The 27,293-nt window shown below is 52.6% G+C and overlaps 1 protein-coding gene across 1 annotated transcript in view; it reads right to left on the bottom strand.

Annotated features, from left to right (window-relative positions):
* The window catches only part of ABCB1 (ATP binding cassette subfamily B member 1), a 56,703-nt gene extending 40,251 nt beyond the window's left edge, over positions 1-16,452 (bottom strand). The window contains exons 1-4 of the mRNA XM_029077742.2: positions 16,334-16,452; positions 15,226-15,299; positions 9,830-9,887; positions 7,215-7,434 (exon numbers count right to left, since the gene is read on the bottom strand). Of these exons, the coding sequence (XP_028933575.1) occupies positions 7,215-7,434; positions 9,830-9,887; positions 15,226-15,293 (346 nt within the window). The 5' untranslated portion in view covers positions 15,294-15,299; positions 16,334-16,452. The remainder of the gene's footprint in view (positions 1-7,214; positions 7,435-9,829; positions 9,888-15,225; positions 15,300-16,333) is intronic.
* Between the last annotated feature and the right edge of the window lie 10,841 nt (positions 16,453-27,293).

Raw genomic sequence — 27,293 nt, 5'->3', positions numbered from 1 at the left:
AAGTCTTAATCCCTACAGATGAGGTAACCGAGGCGGAGAGAAGCGAAGCGACTTGTCCAAGGTCACACGGCGGACGAGTGGTGTCCTTTGACTTCCAGGCCCATCCTCTTTCCACAGAGCCCTGCTGCTTCTCACTGCTTATCTTATCAGTGCTTAGCCAAACAGAAAACACTCGGTAAATACTACGATCATTAATACCAAGAACAGCTCCTCTCTGGTTCTAGATTCGGAGTGAAACCTTGTAAGGGAGGCATGGAAGGGGGGCGTAAAAGATGAGAAAAGAAGAAAGAGGAGGAGAGGGTGGGAAGAGGAAAGGAAAAGATGGGAGGTGGCGGGGGAGAAAGAAGAAGAAGAAAACACTCTCCCTCCTCCTTCTCTTCCATTGCCACCACAGAGATTTCACGAGCGCTTCGCAGATTAGACTGTAAACCCGTCAAACGGCAGGGACCGTCTCTATCTGTTGCCGACTTGTTCATCCCAAGCGCTTAGTACAGTGCTCTGCACATAGTAAGCGCTCAATAAATACTATTGAATGAATGAAATTGCAGGGCTGGGACAGAAGCGGTTTTATAGTCCTCTCCCAAGCGTTTAGGACAGTGCTCTGCACACAGTAACTGTTCAATGAGTGGGATCGATTGTCTCCTCCGGCCCACAGGCCTACAAGGATTAAACCAATCCTCCTCCCATCTCTCCCCGGGTCTAACCAGCCAGCCCAGTCGAGGTAAAGATTGTGTCTTTAGCATCGATACAAGTGGCTCATGAAACCTTGAGCAACGATCATCATCATCATGATATTAGTTGAGCGCTTATTGCGTACCAAGCACCGTACTAAGCACTGGGGTAAATACAAGAGAATCGGGTCCCACGTGGGGCTCACGGCCTAAGTCTAGGCTACGGAGAAGCAGTGTGACCTAGCGGGAAGAGCCCAGACCTGGGGGTCAGAGGATCCGAGTTCTAATCCCTGCTCGGCCGCTTCTATTTATTTATATTGATGTCTGTCTCCCCATCTCTAGACTGAGTTCGTTGTGGGCAGGGAACGTTTATTCTTGTATTGTACTTTCCCAAGCGCTTAGTACAATGCTCTGCACACAGTAAGCATTAAATATGATTGAATGAACTTGTCTGCTGTGTGTCTTTGGGTAAGTCATTTCTCTTCCTCCGTGCCTCAGTTCCCTCATCTGCAAAAGGGGGAATCGATACCCGTTCACCTTCCTGCTTAGATTGAGAGTCCCACGTGGGACCATCCGATCTTGTATCTACCCCAGGACTCGGTTCGGCGCTTGACACATCATAAGCACTGAACAGATTACTCCATTATTAACACGAGTGGACCTAGCAGCCTGGTGAGCCCCTTTCGAAAGAGATTTTTTAGGGAGATCTGAATTCCAGAGGTGAACTGGAAAACGGTTCTAGAGAGCAGCAGTGCATCAGCGTGGAAAAGGACATTTTCTCCGCATACGCAAAAACCGCTGAGGATGGCCCACGTGACACTAGTATTTCTGGGCCCTAAAACTGGTGTGATTCAGTACTCTAAACACTCGGAAAAGTTCAACAGAAGCTCTAAAGACTGGCTGTGTTGTCATCTTCAGACAGGACTGATCTATGTGAAGTGATTTCAGAGTGTAGGTGGAAGCAGAGAAGCAGCATGGCCTAGTGGAAAGAGCCCGGGCCTGGGAGTCAGAGGTCGTGGGTTCTAATCCCAGCTCTGCCCCATGTCTGTGTGACCTTGGGCAAGTCACTTAACTTCTCTGTGCCTCACTCCCCTCATCTGTACAACGGGGAACAAGACTGTGGACCCCATGAGGGACGTGGACTGTGTCCAACCTGAATACCGTCCATCTACCCCATCGCTTGGCACATGATACCACAGTTATCATTGTCCCATTCTGTGCATTTTAAAGGAATGTTTAGGAGAAGCAGTGCTGCTTAGTGGAAAGAGCACAAGCTTGGGACCTGGGTTCTAACCCCGGCTCTGTCGCTTGCCAGCTGGGTGGCTGTGGGCAAGTCACTTAACTTCTCTGTGCCTCAGTTCCCTCATCGGTAAAATGGGGATTAAAACTTGGAGTGCTCTGTGGGACAAGGACTGTATCCAACCGGATTATCTCGTATCTACCCCACTGCTTCAGTACAGTGCCAGGCGCGTAATAAGAGCTAAACAAATACGATTAAAAAAAGAAAAAAGACCTCGAGCACCAGGGGGGGGAATATGACAGTGATCGACGCTGATCAGCACTAAATTAGGACATGATTCCTGCTTTTAGCGGCACTTAAATTCTGGCAAACTGCCCAGACGAGGCAGGATGCTCCTTTCCAAACTCCAGGGATTGGGAGAGGAAGTCTATAAACAAATTATCGTGTTTGCACGCAAGTCTATCTTGGGCTAATTCTATCATCAAGAAGCTAGCAACCCTTTTGCCCGGCTAGGAATTTCTGGCTGCCCAGCTGACCTTCAGACTATTCCGTCCTTCCCGTCCACTGCAGCGATCACAAACGTTAGAAAGCACAAGCCCCAGAATGGCCTCTAAGTAGTTCTTGGGTTCTTCACCCGTGAGTGCCCAAGGGCCCAGGCTTGGGATATGTGCTTAGTTCAGTGCTATGCAACATAGTAAGTGCTCAGTAAATACGATTGCACGATTATGCTGTGGCCTGCCACAAAAGCTGGACTGCAGTAATAATAATAAGCGTGGGTAAGTGCTTACTACGTGTCGAGCACTATATTAAGAACTAGGATAGAAACAAGATAATCAGGTCCTACGTGGGGTTCCCAGCATAGTGGATAAGGTTCTAATCCTGGCTCCACCACTTGTCTGCTGTGTGACTTTGGGCAAGTCGCTTCACTTCCCTGGGCCTCGGTTACCTCCTCTGGAGAACGGGGATTAAGACTGTGAGCCCCACATGGGACGGCCTGATCACCGTGTAACTACCCCGGCGCTTAGAACGGTGCTTGGCATGTAGTAAGCACTTAAATACCGTAATTATTAAGTAGGAGGGAGAGCAGGTACCCAATCCCTATTTTGCAGAAGAGGAACTGAGTGAAGTGGCTTGCCCAAAGTCACACAGAAGGCAAGCGGCACTTTCCGGTTCCTTGGCTGTGGTAGCCTTACCCAGGCTTTCTCCGGCAACCGAGGAAGCGGCACGGCCTGACGGAAAGAACCGAGGCCTGGGAGTCAGAGGACCTGAGTTCCGATGCCAACTCCGCCACCTGTCCGCCGTGTGACCTCAGACAAGTCACTTCACTTCTCTGGGCCCTCCGGCTCCCACCACTGCGCCTCCATCTCCCTCTCGCTTCCCGTCACCCGCCGGCAACGTCCCTTCCAAGCCCGTGGTTCCACGGTACTATTGCATCGGCCTCCTCGATTCCCTCCCCGCCTCCTCTTTCTTCCCACTCCAGTCCATACTTCTCCCTGCTGCCCGGATCATTTGTCTACCAAAAAACCCACTCGGTCCACGTTTTCCCTACTCCTCAGTGATCTCCGGCGGTTGCCCATCCACCTCGGCATCAAAGAGAAACGCTTCTCCTCTGGATCAAATGGAAACTCTTTACTCTTTTTTTCAAGCACTGGATCTCCTCGCTCCCTCTTATCTCACCTGGCTGATTTCCTAGTACAACCCAGCCCGCACCCTTCGCTCCTCTGCCAACCTACTCACTGTATCTCATTCTCGTCTCTCTCCCGGCTGACCCCCAGCCACGTCCTGGCCACGTCCTGACTCTGGCCTGGAACTCCTTCCCCCTGTACAGCCAACAGACCCCCATCTCTTCCCATTTTCAGTGCCTTATTAAAATCCCACCTCCTCCAAGAAGCCTTCCCTAAGCCTTCATCTCCCCCACTCCCTTCCCTTCTGTGTCACACTTGAGCTTGGATTTGTCCCCTTAATTCACCCTACTTTCGGTCCCACGGCACTTAGGTACGTATCCAGAATTCATTTTAATGCCTCTCTCCCCCTCTAAACCATAAGCTCCTTTAGGGTAGGGAATACGTCTACCGACTCTGCTAGACTGTCCTCTCCCAAGTGCTTAGCTCAGTGCTCCGCACACGATAAGGGCTCGATAAATACTATCGGTTTATTAATCGGGAGTCGGCGCACACTCAGCATCGCCGCCGAAGAAGCAGCGTGGCCTAGGGGATGGAGCCCGGGAGTCCGAAGGGTCTAATCCCAGCTCCTCCGCTTGTCTGCTGTGTGACTACGGGGAGGTCATTCTACTTCACTGTGCCTCAGTGACCTCATCTGTCAAACGGGGATTAAGACCGTGAGTCCCACGTGGGACAGAGACCGTGTCCAACCCGATTTGGTTGTATCCACCCCCGTGCTTAGTCCAGTGGCTGGCAAAGAGTAAGCGCTTAAGAAATACCTGTTATCGTTAAGCCTCATGAGCCCCTGTAGACCTGTCTCGGGGGCCCTGTAGTCCAGATTGAGCGTGCCGTTCCCCAGATATCCGCTCCTCCAGGTGCGGTGTTCGAGGTCACGCTTCTCTCGCCATGACTACTTGCCCCCAACCCCACCCCCGGGCCCTGCCCCCTAATCGTCCCTTGCAGCCGTAGCCGTGGGAGCAGAGCCGGGGTGGACCGGAGCGGGGGCGATTCCGCTTGGCGTGGTGTACTGGCCGGCCATCCAGCCGGCCGCCCCTCCCCTCCTCTCCCTGCCCTTTCCTGGTTGGGATCTGGGGAGGAGCAAGGCCACGGCCGAGGAGGAGTCGCGTTTCCCGGACCGTCCCGGGACGACCTCGGGGGCGGCGTTGGATGGGGATCCGTGCCCAACCAGGGGAGGGTGCAGTGGGTACGGTAGCCGGCCCCCACCTTCATCAGTCAGCACCGCAGACTCACCGCAGCCGGTCCACACCCCTTGCCCCAGTCCCGTTGGACGGGATTGGTCGTGGGTTCTTCTACCGGTTCCACCACCTGTCTGGTGTGTGACCTTGGGCAAGTCGCTTCACTTCTCTGGGCTTCAGTTACCTCAACTATTAAAATGGGGATTAAGACTCTAAACCCCAGGTGGGACGGGGTCTGTGACCAAACCAATTTGCTGGAATCCACCCTAGCGCTTAGTACAGGGCCTGGAACATAAGAAGAACTTAAATACCACAGTTATTATTATTTATAGGTTCCTTCCGTCTCCCAGGCCGGCGCTCTATAGACTAGACCACACTGCTCATCTTGACCTGCTCAGACCTTCTCTTCCCCTGTAGTTCCTGCTCCGGCACTACGAGAGGGGTTGGTCACGTCCGATGAAAGAACCTTTCCGAAGGAGGCCAAAAGGTAAAGATGGAGCGGGGAGAGAGAGCGGGAAGCCGAGACGGGGGCCGACCCAATGAAGTAAGAGCAGGGCGACCTGATGGCGTCTCCCTCATTGGGCTCAAAGGATCACGTCTCACTAATAATAATGATGGCATTTCTTAAGCGCTTACTACATAGTACATGCACAAAGCACTGTTCTAAGAGGCTGGGCCACAGAATCCGATACTTTCCATCCCACAGGAGAGTTAATCTCATCCCATCTCTGAGGCCAGGGATTCATCATCCGTCTTCGAATCCCTAGGCAACTAACTCCTTCAGAGTGGCCACTGGTTTCTTCACTGGCATGGAGAAGGAAGAGAAGCAGTATGGCGTAGCGGATAGAGGCAGGGCCTGGGAGTCAGGAGGTCGTGGGTTCTAATCCAGGCTCTGCAACTTTATCTGCTGTGCGACCTTGGGCAAGTCACTTCATTTCTCTATGCCTCAGTTATCTCATCTGGAAAATGGGGATCGAGACTGTGAGCCCCACGAGGGACGGGGACTGTGTCCATCTCGATTTGCTTGTATTCACCCCGGCGCTTAGTTCAGTGCCTGGCACATAGTGCTTTACAAACAACATAATAATAATAATAAAAAAGAACTACTGCAATCTGAAATGGAATTCTCCAATATTCAAGTATTTACCTGGGGCAAAAATAGGTTAGGGCTCGGAGAGGTTTTCTAGAACAAGTTGGGGGCAAACCTAAAGAAAGCTTTTTGCATTAAAAATGACAAAAAAACAACTATGTCCTTCTGAGTCCCCCGTACTCCACGCTTCGGATCGATGGGGTGACCGAGGTGACACGTTCTGTCACTGCCATCTCTTTCACTGCTGTTCACCTTACAAGCTCACGCACACGTCCCATCGGGGACCGAAAACGCGACTCGCTACAGCCCGTTCGACCGCCTAGGAGAGGAAAGAGTGTTTCCTTTTGCATCGTCTCGGGGGAGAACGGCAAAAAAAAAAAAGAGCTTTTATGTGATGTTCATCATCAAGAGACCCTTTCCTACATCGGGGACACAGTGACGTTTTGTGCTTAAGCCTCCAGAGAACACCGGATATTTGCCTACAGAAAAAGCAAACAAATCTTTGCCCGGCCGTAGCCCTGGGGACCGGGGACCGGTAGCGGTGAGAATCGAGTCGCCTCCCAACCCTCGGAGTGACGAGGCTTGTTCCAAGATCTCCGGGGCAGATGAGGATCAAGGTTGACGGGCTGAATTGGAGATGCCTGGCCAAAGTCTTCTAGAGGGGGATTCCCAGCCCACTTCAGCCTAAGGGTCTGAGTCAGAACCATCTCAATCCGAGGCCCGCTCAAGCCCCTTGACGATATTCAGGGTAACACTAAGAATTCCACTACTCTTGCTGGCCTCCTTAATGCCCCATCCGGCATAGGTAGCATAAAGACCTTGCGGAAAGAGCACGGGCCTGGAAGTCAGCGGACCTGGGTTCTAATCCCGGCCCCAGCACTTGCCTTCCCTAGACTGTGAGCTCATTGTGGGCAGGGAATGTGACCGATTATTCTTACACTGTACTCTCCCAAGCTACTTAGTCCAGTGTTTTCCACACAGAAAGTCCTCAGTAAGTACGACTGAATCCATGAACGAACTTTGGGCAAGTCGCATTGCTTCTCTGTGATTCACTTACCTCATCCTGATCCCCATTTTACAGATGAGGTGACTGCGGCCCAGAGAATAATTATTATGGTATTTGTTAAGCGCTTACTATGTGCCGAGCGCTGTTCTAAGCGCTGGGGTAGATATAAGGCAATCAGGTTGTCCCACGTGGGGCTTACAGTCTTAATCCCCATTTTACAGATGAGGTAACTGAGGCCCTGACTTGCCCAAGGTCACACACAGGGCGGAGCCGGGATTTAGACTCCTCCGACTCCGAAGCCCGTGCTCTCGCTGCTAGGGCCGCGCTGCTTCCGGGTTAACGGAACTTACCCGTCCAGTTCCCCGGGAAAGGACCCGTCCAGTTCCCCGGGAAAGGACCCGTCCAGTTCCCGATCGGAAATGAGTTATTTCCTAATTTTCCAAAATCAACAAAGCTATCTGTCATTTCTCCAAAGATGAGCATCATCGAGGGGAGAGCTGCTCCATGAATCATCGCTGCCAGAGTTCCCAAACACATGTACAGCTTGTCCAGACAACTGGAATAACGAAACTGAAGGAAGGCAAGGGACAAAGGAAGGTTATCAGGCAGGGGAAGCTCTTTTATCTTTAAAGCACCTTAAGGAAATTTAAAAAAAAAAACAACAACAAAAAGCACCCAGTCAACTATTAAAACCTAAGTTCGGAATTCAAAGATAGAATCCCAGTAAGACCCCCCCCCGCCCCTCCCTAGGGAACCCAGGTGTTCCCCAAGATCCGGCCCAAGTTGGGAAATCCATTCCTATTCCTTCATTCAATCGTATTTCGTTCGATCGTATTTATTGAGCCTTAACTGCGTGCAAAGCACTGTACTAAGGACTTGGGAGAGTACAATATAATAATAAACAGACACATTCCCTGCCAAGAAGCTCCGCACGGCAATGTCTCGAGGGGGGAGTAAGTGGGAGAGGGGTTTTGGAAAGGGGAGGCTTATGGGGGAGGAGTTGACCCATGCCAAGTAAGCAAGGTTGGGCCTGGCTTCCACACCCCATCCATTTGTTAAGCACTTACTATGCGCTAGGCATTGTACTGAGCGCTGGGATGGATGCAGGTTAATCAGGTTGGACGCAGTCCCTGTCCCACATAGGGCTTTCATAGTCTCAATCCCCATTTTATGGATGAGATTTAGTCCCATCTGCTTGCTAGATACAGAGGGCTCCCGGAGCGGGGAGTGGAAATTTATTTTGATCTCCGATCGCAGATCTGTCTCGGGTTCCAAGTTGGGTCATAAATGAGAGAGCTGGAGCCTTTCTTGGAGGTTTTTTGCGGCCGATAATAATAATAAATGATAATAATTGTGGTATTTGTTAAGTGCATACTGTGATAACTGCTGGGGTGGAAACAAGCGAATCGGGGTGGATGGGATCCCTGTCTCCACGTGGGGCTCGCAGCCTTAATCCCCGTTTGACAGATGAGGCACAGAGAAGCGAAGCGACTGGCCCAAGCTCACACAGCAGACAGATGGCGGAGCCGAGATTAGAACCCAGGTCCTTCAGAGTCCCAGGCCCGGGCTCTATCCATTAGGCCATGCTGCTTCTCTATCTCCAAGGCAATCAGAGGCAGGCTGCCAATGGTTGTGGGCAGGGAATGTGTCTGTTATACTGTTCCAAACACTTAATGCAGTACTCCGTACAGTCGAGTGCTCAGTACAGTGCTCTGCGCACAGCAAGCGCTCAATAAATACGATCGAATGAATGAACAGTAAGTGCTCAATAAATACCATGATCGACTGTCCTTTCCTTACACGGGGCAGAAAGAAGAAGCAGCCACAGATCACCAAGACCCATCAAGCGTGGCACGGCGGATTGAGCGTAGGTCATGGGTTCTAATCCCGGCTCTGCCACTTGTCTGCTGTGGGACCTTGGGCAAATCACTTCACTTCTCTGGGTCTCAGTTACCTCATCTAGAAAATGGGAATTGAGACTATGAGCCCCACGTGGGACAGGGACTGTGTCCAACCTGATTTGCTTGTATCCGCTCAGTGCTTAGTACAGGGCCTGGCACACAGTAAGCGCTTAACGAACACCATAATTATTATTATTATTGTTATTATTATTACCACCATCAAGTCTATTCTGTCTAAATAAAATGGTGGTATTTGTTAAGCGCTTACTATGTGCAAAGCACTGTTCTAAGCGCTGGGGGAATACAAGGTAATCAGGTTGTCCCACGTGGGGCTCACAGTTTTAATCCCCATTTTACAGATGAGGTGACTGAGGCGCAGAGAAGTTAAGTGACTTGCCCAAAGTCACACGATAGTCATCCTAGGGGTAAACCCATCTGCTGGTAGGGGCAGACTCACACCCACGGTTCTCTAAAAAGAATCGGCCTGCAAACGGAAATAGGAGATCAAGCTGGTAAGCTCGTTGAGGGGAGGGAATGTGTCTGTTGACTTACATTGCACTCTCCCAAGAGTTTAGTACAGTGCTCTGCACACAATAAGTGCTCAATAAATTCGATTGAATGAACTTATATCTACCCCAGTGCTTAGAAAAGTGCTTGGCACAGAGTAAGTGCTTAACAAGTACCGTAGAAATACCCCTTCTAGACTGTGAGCCCATTGTGAGCCCATTGTTGGGTAGGGATTGTTTCTATCGCCAAACTATACTTTTCTAGCGCTTAGTACAGTGCTCTGCACACAGTAAGCGCTCAATAAATACCAATGAATGAATGAATATTATAATTATTCAGAACTAAACATGTGGAGCCAGAGAAAGGGCTTTACATGTAAGACCGAACTGTAAAATCCCAATAAGTCTGGCCGGGAAGTCATCTGTCTATTTAAGGAAGACACGTCCGGCAAAGCGAACGCAATCAAACAAACCGCCTGAGTTTGGGAGCGGAAGACTTGCCCCTTCTTCTCCCTCAGCCCGGGACGCCCACCCACCAAACGAAGAAGGCGGGGTTACCATGGTGAAGACGCCAACGACGGGTTTCTTTTCCTTTTCCTTCTCCTTCTCTTTTTGGCTGAAAGACAGGAGCAGAGAACACACTCGCTTAAATTCCGTGCACGGCAATCTCCTTGGGGGTAGGGACCATGCCTACCAATTCTATTACTAATGATGGAAATTGTTAAGCCCTTATTGCGTGTCAAGGACCGTTCTAAGCGCTGGGGTAGGTATGAGCTAATCACGTTGGACACAGTCCCTGTCCCACATGGGGCTCAGTCTTCAGCTCCATTTTACAGACGTGGGAACTGAAGCCCAGAGAAGGGACTTGCCCAGGGTTAAACAGAAGAAAAGTTGCAGAGCCAGGATTAGAACCCAGGTCTTCCTGGCTCCCAGGCGCGTGCTCTATCCCTAGGCATGCTGCTTCCCTTTGATTCTAACAGGGGCAATAAGTCCTCTAACTTTGCCAGAACATATTTGGAAATAGTGCTTGACCAATGAGTTTAGTAGGAATAAAATAAAATAAAACCCCAAAACCTCCCCCACCATTATTCCTAGTTCACTCAATGTCGCTCTCTCACACACACACATTTTTGCTTCCTCCTATCTGAAAATGATTTTAGCGACTGACTTCCATTGCACTATAAGATCTGTGAAGTCTGAGATGGTCTAGTTTCTCAAGTACTTCGTTTAGGGATCTGCACAGAGTAGGTGCTCAATGAACACTACTAATTGTGGTATTTGTTAAGCCCTTATTGTGTGCCAAGAGTGGAGAAGCAGCGTGGGCTATTGGATAGGGCACAGGCCTGGGAGTCGGAAGGACCTGGGTTCTAATCCCGGCTCCGGCACTTGCCTGCTGTGTGAGCTAGGGCAAGTCGCTTCACTTCCGTGGGCCTCAGTTACTTCATCTGGAAAATGGCGATTAAGAATGGCAGCCCCATGTGGGACACGGACTGTGTCCGACCTTCACTTCACTGTGTCTCATTTACCTCATCTGTAAAATGGGGATTGAGTCTGTGACCCCCACGTGGGACAGGGACTGGGTCCAACTTGACTTGCTTGTATCCACATAGTAAGCCCTCAACAAATACCATAAAAGGCAAAAATACAAAAACAAACCGGATCAGACACAGACCCTGTTCCACATGGGGCTCACAGTCCAGTGGAGAGAACAGCTATTTCATCCCCATTTTACAGGTGAAGAAATTGAGGCACAGAGAAGTAGTGACCTGCTCAGGCTCACATCGCAGGCAAGGAAGGGAGCCAGGATTAGTACACAGATCTCTCAACTCCCAGGCCCGTATTTTTTCCCCTAGGCCGCACCGCTTCTCCAGTAACCGTGAGCTGAAACTTAACGGAAGAATTTGTTAGTCACACCCCAATGGGAACTTGCTCACACATGTTCACACACTCCCCTCTTGCAAGCAGGCCAATTCTATTTACTGGGCGCTTAGTAGGAGCAGTGCACTGTACTGAGCACTTGGGAGAGTATACTGAAGCAGAGTTGGTAGACACGTTCCCTGCCCACAATGAGCTGACAGTCTTAACGGGGAGAAGAGACTTACAGGGCATATACATTAGGGCTATGGGGCTGAGGGAGGGGTGAATCCAAGCACAGAGGTGGGAGTGAGAGGAGAGCAAAGGAGGAGGGTTCAGTCAGGGAAGGCCTCTTGGAGGAGGTGTAATCGTAATCGTCTGTCCGATACGAAGAGGGAGGGCATTCCAGGCCACAGGCAGGCCGGGGGGCGAGAGGTCGTTGGCGAGATACACGCGGACCCCCGCCCCATTTGGGAATGCCACATTCCAGCCACCCAAAGGCACACACACCTCTCCCATCCGGCGCACCGGCCTGTCCAACCATTGTCTCCCGCCCTTCCAGCACACCACACCGCCCTGGGCTTGGCCCCGCGCTTCCTGCCCTTAAGAAACCGACAGTTCTCACGCTGGATCAAAGCCCAGGAATGAAATCCCAGTAAAGCAGCATGGTCTAGTGGGAAAAGCCCGGGACTGGGAAGCAGAGGACCTGGGTCCCCATCCTGGAGCCGCCACTTGACTTCGGGCAAGTCGCTTCTCCGCGCCTCTGTTCCCGCATCTGTAAAATGGGGGTTGGATACCCGATCTCCTTCCCGCTTAGATCGTGAGACCCAAATGGACAGGGACTGCGTCCTACCTGATTATCTTGTAAGAATAATTAGGGTGTAGTTGTAATTATTGCTGAGCGCCTATGTGCCAAGCACTGTTCTAAGCACTGGGGTAGAGACAAGTTCATTCAATCGTATTTATTGAGCGCTTACTATGTGCAGAGCACTGTACTAAGCACTTGGAAAGTATGATTCAGCAACAGAGTGAGTCCCTACCCAATGACAAAGTTAAGTTGGACCCAGTCCCTGTCCCACATGGGGCTCACGCTCTTAATCCCCATTTTACGGATGAGGTAACTGAGGCCCAGAAAAGTGAAGTGATTTGCCCAAGGTCACACAGCAGACTCGTGGCAGATCCGCGATTAGAACCCGGGTCTTTCTGAGTTCCAGGTCCACTAAACCGCACTGCTACCCCAGCGCTTAGAACAGCGTTTGACACATAGTAAGCGTTAACGACCCTGTGGGCAGGGAACGGGTCTACCGACTCTGTTAGATTGTACTCTCCCAAGGGCTTAGCACAGTGGTCGGAGCACAGTAACTGCTCAATAAAAACCCTGATTAATAAATGCCATTAGAAAGTAAAAATACATTTTTAAAAAGCCATTTCAGCCAATGATTCCTAGCTTTTCGTGCCAGTTGAGGTGTGATGTGTGTGTGTGTGGGGGGGGAAATGTCTCAGCTGGGAGAATTTCCCCAGCGACTGTAAGCAAGAGACGAAGGCCCTGGCATTGACTGTGCCAGCATGAGCCCAGGGTCCCATCCCCAGGGGAGGGGGACACGATCAGAGTTTCCACATGAGTTAACAAGCCTGAAAGTCCTTAAGTCCCTAATGGGAGACTGGTGGGCCTCCTTGGTGAGCAAGGGCTGAGGGAAGGGGACAAGGAGAGAGAGAAGGGGGGAAGGAGAGAGAGAAGGGGGGAAGGAGAGAGAGAAGGGGGGAAGGAGAGAGAGAAGGGGGCAAGGAGAGAGAGAAGGGGGCAAGGAGAGAGAGAGAGAAGGTGGGAAGGAGAGAGAGAGAAGGGGGAAAGAGAGAGAAAGAAGGGGGAAAGAGAGAGAGAGAGAAGGGGGAAAGAGAGAGAGAGAGAAGGGGGAAGGAGAGAGAGAGAGAAGGGGAAGGAGAGAGAGAGAGAAGGGGAAGGAGAGAGAGAGAGAAGGGGGAAGGAGAGAGAGAGAGAAGGGGAAGGAGAGAGAGAGAGAAGGGGGAAGGAGAGAAAAAGACGGGAGGAAAGAGAGAGAGAAGGGAGGAGAGAGAGAGAAAGGAGGAAAGAGAGAGAGAAGGGAGCAAAGACAGAGAAGGGAAGAAGGAAAGAGGAGGGAAGAAGGAAAGATGAGGAAGGAGAGAGAAGAGGAAGGGGAGAGAGAGAAGGGGGGGAAGGAGAGTGTGCTTCGTTCGCTCTTATGCTCATGCTGCTGGTGAAAGTCTGAACACCAAGCCAATCTTGTTCACTTTAAATTTACCTTACCTCTGCCCTCTCCTCTGCCAGGCAAAACTATTTTTCTTTCCTTATTGACACCCATGCCCATCACCCCTGTCAGCTGTTTCGGATACTGAACTCCCTCCTCGGGCCCCCTGTTCCTCCCCCTCTTCCATCCCTCACCCCCAGTGATCCGAACACCTACTTCATTAGGAAAATTAACACCATCAGGTCTGAGCTCCCCAAAGTCAGCCCTCCCCCTTCTCCATCACCAACCCCCCCCCCCCCCCCGCTCTCAACCCCCTCCTCTACTTTCCCATCCTTCCCAGCAGTATCCTCAGAGGAGATCTCTTCCCTCCTTTCAAGTGCCATTCCCCCTCATCTTATAAAAATTCTCACCCCTTCCCTCCTCCCCTCCTTAACTTCTATCTTCAACCGCTCACTCTCCAACGGCTTCTTCCCCTCTGCCTTTAAACATGCCCACGTCACCCCCATCCTAAAAAAACCCCTCTCTTGACCCCACTGCCCCTTCCAGTTTCATCTCTACGCAGCTGACACCCAAATCTACATCTCCTCCCCTGTTCTCTCTCCTTGCCTCCAGGCTGGTATCTCCTCCTGCCTTCAGAACAACTCCGCCTGGATGTCCGCCCACCTCCTAAAACTCAACATGACCAAGACTGAGCTCCTTCTCTTCCCTCCCAAACCCTGCCCTGTCCCCGACTTTCCCGACACTGTGGACGACACTCCCATCCTTCCCTCTCACAGGCCCGCAACCTTGGTGTCGTCCTTGACCCCGCTCTCTCATTCACCCCACCCATCCAATCTGTCACCCAAACCTGCCGGTCTCACCTTCGCAACATCGCCAAGATCTGCCCTTTCCCCTCCATTTAAACTGCTACCTCGCTGGTACAATCACTCATCCTATCCCGACTGGATTACTGCATCAGCCTCCTTTCTAATCTCCCTTCCTCCTGTCTCTCCCCACCCAGTCTATTCTTCATTCTGCTGCCCGGATCATCTTCCTACAGAAACGCTCTGGGCACGTCACTCCCCTCCTCCAAAACCTCCAGTGGTTGCCTATCGACCTTCACGCGAAACAAAAACTCCTCACTCTGGGCTTCAGAGCTCTCCATCCCCCTGCCCCCTCCTACCTCGCCTCCCTTCTCTCTTTCTACTGCCCACCCAGTACGCTCCGCTCCTCTGCCGCTCATCTCCTCACTGTCCCCCGTTCACACCTATCCTGCCTTGACCCCTGGCCCACGTCCTCCCGCTGTCCTGGAACACCCTCCCTCCTCACCTCCCCCAAACTAACTCTCTTCCCCTCTTCAAAGCCCTACTGAGAGTTCACCTCCTCCCAGAGGCCTTCCCAGACTGAGTTCCCCTCTCCCTCTGCTCCCCCCCCCCCGGCTCTTCCCCCTTCCCCTCAGCACTGTGCTCATTTGTGTATATTTATTACCCTATTAATTTTGTTAATGAGGTGTATATCTCCTTGATTCTATTTATCTTGATGATGTCTTGTTTTTGTTTCATTCTGTTTTGCTTTGGTCCGAGCCCTTCATCGGGCAGGGATGGTCTCTATCTGTTGCCTGATAGTCCATTCCCAGCGCTTAGTTTAGTGCTCCGCACATAGTAAGCGCTCAATAAATACTACTGAATGAATGAATGAGAGAGAGAGAGAAGGGGGGCAGGGGAAGAGGGGAGCTATCCCCGTAAAATAGGTGGGAGAGGAGACAGGCTTCTGCGGGCTCGTGCTTTCCCACCCCCAGAAGTGTCCCCCGTGTCTCCGTCTGCGAGGTGGCGGGCATCTAGGGTCGGGTCCCCGCCGCCCCCGGCCCCCCGCCGCCTGCCGGGCGGCCCCTACCTGTCCGGGGCTCGGGGGGGTCCCCCGGGGGTCCCGGCGTCGGCCTTGTGCTGCGCGTCCTGCCCCATTTCCACCTGGAGGAAACACAACCGTCCGCTCAGTGACCTCCGCCCCTCTCGCCCACCTCCAAAACCGATGCGGGGCTGCACAGCCGGGGGTCCCCGACTTCTTCCTCCTGGAGGGGACTCGGTCCCGGGGACCCCCGGCTTTCTCCCGGAGGGATCACAAGTCTGGGGACCCCCGGGTTTCTCCCGGAGGGATCACAAGTCTGGGGATCCCTGGGTTTCTCCTGGAGAGGGCTCGGAGCCGGAGATCCCCGTGCTTCTCCAGGAGGAGCTCAGGACCGAGGATTCCTGGGTTTCTCCCGGAGGGGTCTCAGGTCTGGGGACCCCCGGGTTTCTCCTAGAGGGGTCTCGGGTCTGGGGACCCCCGGATTTCTCCTAGAGAGGTCTGGGGACCCCCGGGTTTCTTCTGGAGAGGGTTCAGAGCCGGGGACCCCCGCGCTTCTCCTGGACCAGCTCATGACCGAGGACCCCTGGGTTTCTCCCGGAGGGGTCTCAGGTCCGGGGACCCCTGGGTTTCTCCCGGAGGGGTCTCAGGTCTAGGGACCCCGGGTTTCTCCTAGAGGGGTCTCGGGTCTGGGGATCCCTAGATTTCTCCTGGAGAGGGCACAGAGCCGGAGATCCCCGTGCTTCTCCTGGAGCAGCTCAGGACCGAGGACTCCTGGGTTTCTCCCGGAGGGGCTTCAGGGCCGGGGACCCCTGGGTTTCTCGTGGAAAGGACTCAGACCAGGAGACCCCCGGGTTTCTCTTGGAGGAGCTCAGGACCGAGGACTCCTGGGTTTCTCCTGGAGATGGCTCCGACCTGGGGCCCCCCGGGTTTCTCCTGGAGGGGACTCAGACCTGGAGACCCCCGGGTTTCTCCCGGAGAGGGCTCAGAGCCGGGGACCCCCGCACTTCTCTTGGAGGAGCTCAGGACCGAGGCCCCCTGGGTTTCTCCCGGAGGGGTCTCAGGGTGCGGGGCCCCCTGCATTTCTGGTGGAGGGGGCCGCGGGGTCGGGGAGTGGCCCGGGCTGCTCCCCGGGAAGGGGTGGGGGGTCCGCTCTCACCTCCAGGAAGATGCACAGCCGGACAGCCAAGGGACAGACGGACGAACGGGCCGCCGCCGCAGCCGCTCTTGGGCCCCAGGGGCAGCCTTCCGGGACCCCGTGGAAACTCTCCCGGCCGCCCGCGCCTTGGGCGGACACTCCCCCCCGCCCGCAACCCCGCCCCCTAAGCCATTTTGCCCCTCCGCCCCAACCCACTGTCGAAACCCCGCCTCCTCTGCCTTCACTCGGCCGTTCGATCGTATTTACTGAGCGCCAACTGTGCGCCGGGAAAGTCCAATAATAATAAGGATGGCATTTGTTAAGCGCTTACTCTGCGCCAAGCACTGGGGTTAGATACAGAGTCGTGAGGTTGTCCCACGTGGGGCTCCCCGTCTTCATCCCCACTTGACAGACGAGGGAACCGAAGCCCAGAGAGGTGAAGTGACTTGCCCTAGGCCGCACAGCTGACAAGCGGCGGAGTCAGGATTAGAACCCAAGCCCCCTGACTCCCAAACCCGGGCTCTTGCCACTGAGCCACGCTGCTTTCTCCGTGGCTGCTGCTTTCATCGGCAACAGGTGGAGACAATCCCTACCCGACCACGGGCTCGCAGTCTAGAAGGGGACAGGCAGACAACAAAACAAGTAGACGGGCATCGATCGAATTACAGATCATTAATCTATAATGATTAATCACATCATCAATAAGCTCGGTAATGAGATTAATAATGACACATCGTTAATAAGAGCAGTAGAATCATAAATATATACAAATATACACAAGTGCCGGGGGGGGGGCGGGGAGGAGGAGCAGAGGAAAAGGGGGGCTCGGTCTGGGAAGGCCTCCTGGAGGAGGTGAGCTCTCAGTAGGGCTTTGAAGAGGGGAAGAGAGCTAGTTTGGGGGAGGTGAGGAGGGAGGGCATTTCAGGTCAGGGGTCGACGTTGGGACAGGTGAGGATGAGGCCCAGTGAGGAGGTTAGCGGCCTCCTTCCCACCGCTCCTCAGTCATCATCATCATCATCGTCATCATCGATCCTGCTCATCCTCGGGGTGGCCGTTAAGCACCTACTACGGGCCGGGCACTGTCCTAAGCGTTGGGGGTGAGCCAAACCCATCCGGTCGGACACAGCTCCTGTCCCTGAACCTCGTGGGCTTCCTCGGGGCAAGAATCCGGGCTCGGGAGTCAGAGATCGCGGGTTCTGATGCCGCCTCCGCCGCTTGTCAGCTGTGTGACTGTGGGCTGGTCGCTTCACTTCTCTGGGCCTCAGTTACCTCCTCTGGAAAATGAGGATGAAGACTGTGAGCCCCACCTGGGACAACCTGATTACCTTGTACCTACCCCAGTGCTCAGAACAGTGCTTGGCAGATATAAATGCTTAATAAATACTATTATTATTAATAATCCCAGCTCCACCACTTGTCTGTTGTGTGACCTCGGCCGCTAACTTCTCTGGGCCTCAGTGACCTCATCTGGAAAATGGGGATTAGGCTGTGAGCCCCACGGGACAACCTCATTACCCTGTACCTACCCCAGCGCTTAGAACAGTGCCTGGCACATAGTAAGCGTTTAACAGATACCTATTAGAGTGGGAGATAGGCATTAATGTTAACCACTTTGAGCTAAACGTTGGATCCCCACTGAAGGAGCTTCTCCATCTCTGAATCCAGAGGTTTCCATAAGGGGGAGGGGGATGACTCCAGGGGGCTTCAGGGCCTTAGAGGTGGGGGGCGGGGGACACTGTTGCATTTGGAGTGTGAAGGGGGCGAAGTCAGGGTGGGAGGCCTACACACCTATACACACACCCCCCCCACGATCACACAAAGGGCTGGAACACAACCCTTGGAAACTGAGGGGGTCATGTTTGGACAGGTCTGTGCAATCAAGGACCCAGAAACTCACTTCACAAGGAAGAGACATGCCTGGGACATGTACACACACCGTCACGGAGCACCCCAAGCATCGGACCCAGTGCTCCGCTCACAGTGGGGGTGCGATTGACAGCCGCATGAGTGCCTTATCTCTGATCAAGCTCTCTCTGCCCTGGAGATCTCAATTTTCCATTTTCCGCATTCTAAAATTTCTGAATTTCAAAATGGGCAACACCTAATCCATTCATTCCCCTTATCGGCACCGTCAGTTACTTTGGATCCCAGAGAAGCGGATAGCCAGGTGTTTCTCCACACCTGGGAGAGGGCGGCGGGATTATTCCTTAAACGAGAAACAGGTAGAAGCAGGGGAAGGCAGATCCATACCCTCGCTGACTCTGACACGCGTACCTCGGGCAATTGTATTTACTGAGCTGTGCTCAGAGCACTGTACTAAACACTTGGGAGAGTGCAACGATAAGCAGACACATTCCCTGCCCACAACGAGTTTACAGGATTCAGTGGCAGCTGGAGAAGGTCAAGGGCAGGTTGACACCTTGTCTATAGGAGATAATAAACCAAAAATCCACCAGCTGCAAAATCGACCACTCAATCAGTGGTGTTTATTGAGCGCCTTCCGAATGGACCAGCTGGCTTTAAAGCACTCATTCGTTCATTCGATAGTATTTATTGAGCGCTTATTATGTGCAGAGCACTGTATTAAGCGCTTGGAGTGGCAGCTTGCCCCCCTCCATCCCACCTCCCCGATTTCAACCTCCCAGGAGCAATAGCACAGCGTCGGCACATTGGATTCCCCCGTACAAAAACCTTGGTGTGTACCTGGCAGTGTTCTGGACCCCTTCCTGCCTACTAGGGAACGTGTGTGGCCCTCGCGGAAACAACCCAGGCCCGGAAACCAGAGGTCCTGAGTTCTAATCCCCGTCGTGCGGCTTGTCTGCTGCGTGTCCTTGGGCGAGTCGCTTAACTTCTCTGTGCCTCGGTTACCTCAGCTGTACAAAACGGGGATTAAGAGTGTGAGTCCAATACGGGACAGGGATTGGGTTCGACCTGAGTAACTTTTCTCTACCCCAGCGCTTAGAACAGTGCTTGGCACATAGGAAGTGCTTAGCAAGTACTGTAATTATTATTATCAAATACTGCTATTATTACTCGCTTACTAGGAGAAGCAGTGTGGCTCAGTGGAAAGCGCACGGGCTTGGGAGTCAGAGGTCATGGGTTCGAATCCCAGCTCCGCCACTTGTCAGCTGTGTGACTGTGGGCAAGTCACTTCACTTCTCTGTGCCTCAGTTCCCTCATCCGTAAAATGGAGATGAAGACTGTGAGCCTCACGTGGGACAACCTCATTCCCCTGTATCTGCCCCAGCGCTTAGAACAGTGCTCTGCACGTAGTAAGCGCTTGACAAATACCAACATTTGTTTATTTTTTCATTTTTCTCTGGGCCTCATCTGCAAAATGGGAAATTTTAACTGAAATTTCAACTGTAAAATGGGGATAGCTGTCCTCCCTCCTACTTAGATTCTGAGCCCCACGCGGGCCAGGGACTGCGTCCAACCTAATGAACTTGTAATAATAATAATAATAATGTTGGTATTTGTTAAGCGCTTACTATGTCCAGAGCACTGTTCTAAACGCTGGGGTAGATACAGGGTCATCAGATTGTCCCACATGAGGCTCACAGTCTTAATCCCCATTTTACAGATGAGGGAACTGAGGCACAGAGAAGTGAAGTGACTTGCCCACAGTCACACAGCTGCCAGGTGGCAGATCCGGGATTCGAACCCATGACCTCTGACTCCCAAGCCCGTGCTCTTTCCACTGAGCCACGCGGATCAATCAGCGACTGACCCAGACCGTAAGCTCGTTGTGGGCAGGGAATGTGTCCGTTTATTGTTGTAGCGTACTCTCCCGAGCGTTTAGTTCAGTGCCCTGCGCACGACGAGCGTTCGATAAATGCGGCTGACTGAATAAATGAACCCGTAAAATGGGGACTAAACAGATTAGAAACCTCGTGATTGTCAGCTCTGACAATCTTCCATCTACCCCAGTGTTCAGCACAGAGTCAGCGCTTAATTAAATATCGTAATCATCATCAGGCCATCAGGTAGGAAGAGAGGCGTGGGCAGAGGGTTGCGGGTGGGAGAAGCCCGTCAAAGGGCGGGGACTGTCTCTGTGACCGATTTGTCCATTCCAAGCGCTTAGTACAGTGCTCTGCACATAGTAAGCGCTCAATAAATACTATTGAATGAATGAATGTATGAATGAGGAGCGTTGACGTTTTTCTGGGAGAAATGACGAGCACGTGCTGGAAGCTAGAGGGGGAAACAGGTAAAACTGGATGATTTCCCTTGAAATAACCTCTCACCACTCCACCCTCTTTCCCACCCTACTCCTTCTCACCCCTTGAACGTTTCTGTCCCCCCCGAATCGAATGTTTCTCTAATTGTAGGGTTCGATAACTATCCCTCCGGTCTGGATCTGTGGGGCGCGATGCAGTTTCCTGTTCCACAGGGCCGTTCTGTTGCTGTGTGAGGTTCTTTGCGTTATTCCCTTTTCTGCAGAAGTTGGGCCTGAACTAAGCCGCCGGGTAGTTTAGAAGCCACAGTGCCGGGTGGGTGGCTTTATCAGATCGCAAAAATTTGAAGCATTGCAGGCGGGGCCGGACCCGGCGTCGACATCATTAGGTCTCGCTGTTGGACGGGAATATAATCGACGGTGGCCGATTCTCGGACCTCTCTCCAATTCGCCAAACACAAGAACCGTCTCGGTGATTCCAAACTGATGCCTGGTGCGCTTTTTCAGCAGAGTTAGTCCTTGCGCTTTGGCTTCCCCGCTCCAAGTCTTTTCTGTTCCCTTCATCAGCAAGGAAGGCCCAGTGGATAGAGCTCGGACCTGGGAGTCAGAAGGACCTGGGTTCTGATCCCGGCTCCGCCACTTGTCTGCTGTGTGGCAGTGGGCAGAACGCTTCTCCGGGCCTCAGTTTACTCATCTGGAAAATGGGGATTAAGACCGCGAACCCGTGTGGGGCAGGGACTGTGTCCAACCTGATTATTTTGTCTCTACTCCAGCTCTTCGTACAGCGAGCGCTGAGCAGATACCCTCAAAATACCGCCTGCCAAGGGGCACTGAGCTCGCCACTGAATAAAGGATATCAAACGCGGGTATGGCTGTGACGGTCCCCTCCACGGGTTAATCAGTCAACCGATTGATACTCCCTGTGCACTTACCCTGTGCAGAGCACTGTAATAAGCGCCTGGCCAAAGTACGATACAACAGAGCGGGTAGACAGGCGGCAATCAGAAATGGGGTCGCTGTCTGGCCGCAGAGGGTCAAGGGGCAATACCTTCAGCGGGCCATTCGGAAGGGATTGTCGGCCACCTGTGACCCTCCTGTGACCCGTGTCATCTCCAAACAAGGACTCAACCGGGAGTTCGTGCATCCGTTCGTTCCCGAGCGTTTACTACGTGCAAAACACTGTACTCAGCGCTTTGGAGAGTACACTATGACAATCAACAGACACACTCCCTGCCTACGACGTGCTGATATGATCAGCAACTCTGATGACCCGCTCTGTTATACCGTACTCTCCCCAGGGCTTAGTACGGTGTCCTGCACACCGTAAGCGCTCAAAAAATATCCCCGATTGATTGTTGACCACTCCGTAAATACAAGTGATCGATGGATGGACGGATGGATGAGCACTCAGTAAATGCAATTCATCGATCGGTCTTTACCCCCATTTTAGAGAGGCGGGAACTGAGGAACAGAGAAGTGAAGTGACTTGTCCAAGGTCACACAGCAGCAAGGGGCGGAGCCGGGATTAGAACCCAGGTCCTTCTGAGTCCCAGGCCCGGGCTCTATCCACTAGGCCATGCTGCTTCCCGATACGATGCGATCGTAGGAAAGGAAATAGGAAATAAATTCTAAAGGGCAGCACATCTTTTGGGAGACTGACAGAGTGTGGCGCGGCGGCTTGTCACATCCTGTCCCAAGCTTTCACGCCAAACTGAAGGTCTGCAGAGATGAGAAGCAGCGTGGCCTAGTGGGTAGCGCCCGGGCCTGGGGGGTCAGAAGGTTCTAAACCTGGCTCCGCCACTCGTCTGCTGTGTGACCTTGGGCAAGTCACTTCACTTCTCTGGGCCTCTGTTCCCTCATCTGGAAAATGGGGATTGAGACTGCGAGCCCCACGTGGGACAGGGACTGAGCCCAACCCGATTTGCTTGTATCCTCCCCAGCGCTTAGTACAGCTCCTGGCACATAGTGAGCGCTTAACAGATACCACAGTAATAATTATTATTATTGTTAGTAAGCACTCGATAGATAAGGCTGATGGGCTGATATCCAACCTGTTCGTAGCATCTTTCTGAAACTCTAACCCAGTCTTATTACTCTCCTCCTCATTCATTCAATTGTATTTACTGAGCGCTCACTGTGTGCAGTGCACTGTACTAAGCGCTTGGAAAGTACAATTTAGCAACAGATAGAGACAATCCCTACCCAACAACGGGCTCGCAGTCTAGAAGAGTAATGATGGTACTTGTTAAGCGCCTTCTATGCGCCAAGCACCGTTCTAAACGCTGAGATAAACACAAGGTGATCAGGTTGTCTCCTGTGGGGCTCACGGTCTTTAATGCCCATTTTACAGCTGAGGTAACAGAAGCACAGAGAAGTCAAGCGACTTACCCCAGGTCACACGGCGGGCAAGTGGCTGAGCCGGGATTAGAACCCCGGTCCTCTGACTCCCAGGCTCCTGCTCTCTCCACCGAGCCAGGCTGCTTCATTACTTACTGCGGTGGAGGACGCCAGGGGTGGTGAGAAGTCACTTCATTTGGGAATCTTAAGCGATGGAATCCAGCGTAGGGTCATTTACTCATTCATCCCCCTGGAAAGGTTGGATTGGTTTGAAAGGTCCTCAGACACCTCCTTCGACTCCCCGCGAGTTTGAGCGTGGAAGAGAAATTCCGGAGCACTGGGTTTCAGGCTTTCGGTCACCTGGCTTCCTTTTACCATTCAGCTCTCTCCTCCCACCGAGCCCCAGCTTGCACTCTGTGCTCCTCTGTGTCTAATGCATAGTTCTCCTTTCTCCGTTATGTGCTCATGCCCTTTCTCCCTCCCCAGAAACTCCCTCCGTTGTTCAAATCTGTCAAACTGTAGTTCTTCCCATCTGGCAAACTCTTTGGGGGCAGGGAATCCCTCTGTTATAACCACCTCTGTTACAGTATAGTCTCCCAAGTGCTCAGTACGGTGCTCCGCATACAGTAAGTATTCGATGAATGATGGATTGACCGATTGATTCAAAGCCTCTTGAAATCCCGACCTCCTCCAATCGTAACGATAATGACAAGCGGTATGGTTTAGCGGATAGAGCACGGGCCTGGGAGGCAATAGACCCCGCGTTCTAATCCCGATTCCGCCACTTGCCTGCTACGTGACTTTGGGTAAGTCATTACCTTCCCTGGGCCTCAGTTGCCTCACCTATAAAATGGGGATGAAGACTGTGAGCCCCACGTGGGACGACCTGATTAGCTTAGAACAAGCGCTTAGAACAGTACTCGGCACATAGTAAGCGCTTAACAAATACCATCATCATCATCTGCCCCAACGCTTAGGACGGTGCCTGGCGTATAACGTGCGCTTAACGAAAACTACGAGAAAAAAAATTACACGGTACAAATTCGCTTCTGCGTTAAAAATTCTTACACACATCGGCATGCCAGGGTAATTTTCCTGGTTTATAATTGACGCACTTCATTCAGCTGCGTATGGTTTTATGGAGGCCATAAATGGGTCCCCTCCTCTTTCGGGTGTGTTAATTTCTGTGGGTCACTGCCCCACGCAGGGAGAGGTTCACCTGTCCCAGGACTTCGGACCCTGAAGGATGCAGAGGACAGCCCTGTGGGGCTTCCCAACTCAGACCTTTCATTCATTCGGTGGTATTTATTGAATGCTTATGGTGCGTAAGGCACTCTACTAAGCGCTTGGGAGATAACGATATAACAACAGACCCTGCCCACAATGAGCTTGCAGTCTAGAGGGGAAGATAGGCATAATATAAATGAATAAATTCATTATAGGTATATACATATTTGCTATGGGGATGGGAGGGAGGATGAATGAAGGAGCAAGTAAGAGCGGCTCAGAAGGGAGAGGGAGGAAAGGGGAGGAGGGCTTCGTAAGGGAAGGCTTCTTGGAGGAGATGGGCCTTCGTTAAAGTCTCGAAGTGGGGGAGAGAGATTATCTGTCTGACTGGAGGAGGAAGGGCATTGCAGGCCAGAGGTAGCCTGTGGGCGAGAGGTCGGCGACGAGATAGACGAGATCAAGGTACAGTGAGAAAGTTGGCGTTAGAGGAGCCAAGTGCGTGGGCTGGATCGTAGTAGGCGAGTAGCGAGGTGAGGTAAGAGGGGACAAGGAGATTGAGGGCTTTAAAGCCGACGGTGAGGAGACTGTTCGTTTTCACCTACTCGCACTCCTCCCTTGGGTCTTAGCCCAGAACTCTCCCAAGTGCTTAGTTCAGTGCTCCGGTATGGCGCTCAATAAATACCACCGATGACGATTGATGTCCGCCGGCCTATGAAAGCTAGGGGCCAGGTCGGAGTGAGGAGGTACCCTCCCCCCGACCCCCAAGTCCTCCCAGCACCCCCGTTCCCGCTGCACAACTGGCCTGGAATAATAATGTTGGTATTTGTTAAGCGCTTACTATGTGCCGAGCACTGTTCTAAGCGCTGCGGTAGACACGGGGGAATCAGGTTGTCCCACGTGGGGCCTGGAAGCTCGCTGTGGGCCGGGAATGGGTCTGTTATATCGTTCTACTGTGTTCTCCCGAGCGTTCCGTACAGCGGTCTGCACAAGTAAGCGGTCGATAAATACGACTGACCCAGTAGGCTGGCTGAAACTGCCGAACCCGTCAAAAAGCCACCCACCCTCTGACCGGGGAGAGGAAGTGGTTGGTAAAGTCCCCGCGACAGACTCTCTGGAACCAGCGGGCTCAAGGCGGAAGGGCCGGCCGCCAGGGTTTGCGGAAGCATCGGGGTTATCGTGCGGCCCGAGGCCCGGCAAATCTCAGAGAAACGGTAAGAGTCGTGACCGTATTTGTTAATGACGATGATGGTAATAATAATTACGGTACTTGTTAAGCGCTTACTACGTGCCAAGCACTCTTCTGAGCACCGGGTACCTATAAGGTAATCGGGTTGTCCCACATGGGGCTCACAGTCTTTAACCCCACTTTACAGAGGAGGTGACTGAGGCACAGAGAAGTGAAGTGACTTACCCAAGGTCACACAGCGGACAAGTGGCGGAGCCGGGATCAGAATCCACTTTCTCTGCCTCCCAAGCCCGGGCTCTTGCCCCTAGGCCTTGCACCGTTCTGTGCGTCCGGTAGGTACAAGTTAATCGGGTTGGACTCAGCCCGACCACATGGGGCTTAGGCACTCTTAATTCCCAAATTACAGATGAGGGAACTGAGGCTTAGAAAAGTGAAATGACTTGCCCAAGGACACACAGCAGACAGGTGGTGGAGTCGGGTTTGGAACCCAGGTCCTTCTGACTCCCAGGCCCGCTCTCTGTCTACTAGGCCGCGCTGCTTCTCAGAGGGCAGACCCGGCTACGGCGCTCTCAATGTCGATGGATCTATCGATCGGTGGTATTTTATAAGCACCTACTGTGTTCAGTCCCTTCTCAGGGTCACACCTGGAGAGAGTTTCCAGTCCTCTACCAGTCTCGGCTACGGGAGGGAGAGTCAAGCAGAGGCCCGTCCGTTCCAATCCTAGCTCGGCCAGTGGCTAGCGAGTGGCAGGCCATCGGCTCCAAGTCAAAACTCCCCCGTGCCGGGCAGCGGCGGCACGGGAGAGAGTCGAGGGCGGAGAGTCGAGTTTACTGCGCGAAAGGAGGCAGTGGTAAACCGCGTCTATATTTTGACCAAGAAAACTCTGCGGATCCACTACCGGAACGATTGCAGATGGAGAGCGGGGCGTTCGGGGAGAGATGTGTCCGCGGCGTCGCTCTGGGTCGGAGGCGACTCGACGGCAAAAGGCAAGACTGTTCAGAGCACCGTACCTAGCCCCTGGGAGAGTACGACACAGTAGAGTCGGCAGATTCCCTGCTCTCAAGGGACTTTCGATCAAATGGGGGGAAGCAGACACTGAAATAAATTTCAGAGAGGGGAAACGGCAGACTATGAGGACATGGACAGAAGGGCTATGGGGTTGAGGGTGGAGAGAATAGCAAGTACTTAAAAGTACAGATCTAATTTCCTGGAGAAGCAGCGTGGCCAGGTGGGTAGAGCTCGGGCCCGGGAGTCAGAAGGATCTGAGTTCCAATCCCCACTCCGCCACTTGTCTGCTGCGTGACCTTGGGCAAGTCACTTCATTTCTCTGGGCTTCGGTTCCCTCGTCTGTGAGATGGGGCCGATGACTGGGAGCCCCATGTGGGCCAGGGACTGCGTCCAACCCAACTACCTCGCATCTACCCCGGCGCTTAATCCAGTCCCTGGCACATAGTAAGTGCTTAACAAATGCCCCAAATTACTATTATTATAATGGAGTGTGAGTAGGGCTAGGCATAACATTAATTCATTCATTCATATCTATTGAGCGCTTCCTGTGTGCAAAGCACTGTACTGACCGCTTAGCACTGGACTACTGGCCCAGGACCGCTGGTAGCCCGGCATTGAGCTCTGGAACTGAGTTCTGTCACAGCAGCTATAAGAAGGACAGGGGAAAAGAACAGACATTTACTGACCTGGAGATGATGGGTGTGTTCCGTGGGAGGGAAATTCAGAGCATAAATTACTCATCAACATACCTTTGGTTTGTGATCTGTTTTCTTTTAGTATGAGATATGTTGTAAAGGCCCTTAACCTTTTTCTAATTACTGAACTTCTGCTATATCTATGACCCCAGGCCTAACCCTGTCCCTTATCTTCATCTTAAATCAAAGGAAAAGGGCCCCGACAGTGAAATTCACGTACCACTCCATCGATCAAATTTACCGAATGTCTCCTGGGTCCAGAGAGCAGTACTAAGTGCCCGCGAGCGTCCGATGGACCGACATAAACACAATTGCTGCCATTAAAGATCTTACCGTCTGACAGGGGAGACA

This window comes from Ornithorhynchus anatinus, chromosome 13 (assembly GCF_004115215.2).
Source record: "Ornithorhynchus anatinus isolate Pmale09 chromosome 13, mOrnAna1.pri.v4, whole genome shotgun sequence".
NCBI classification, from domain to species: domain Eukaryota; kingdom Metazoa; phylum Chordata; class Mammalia; order Monotremata; family Ornithorhynchidae; genus Ornithorhynchus; species Ornithorhynchus anatinus.
Note: the sequence above shows the minus strand (reverse complement) of the source record. Positions and strands in the feature narration are given on the sequence as shown.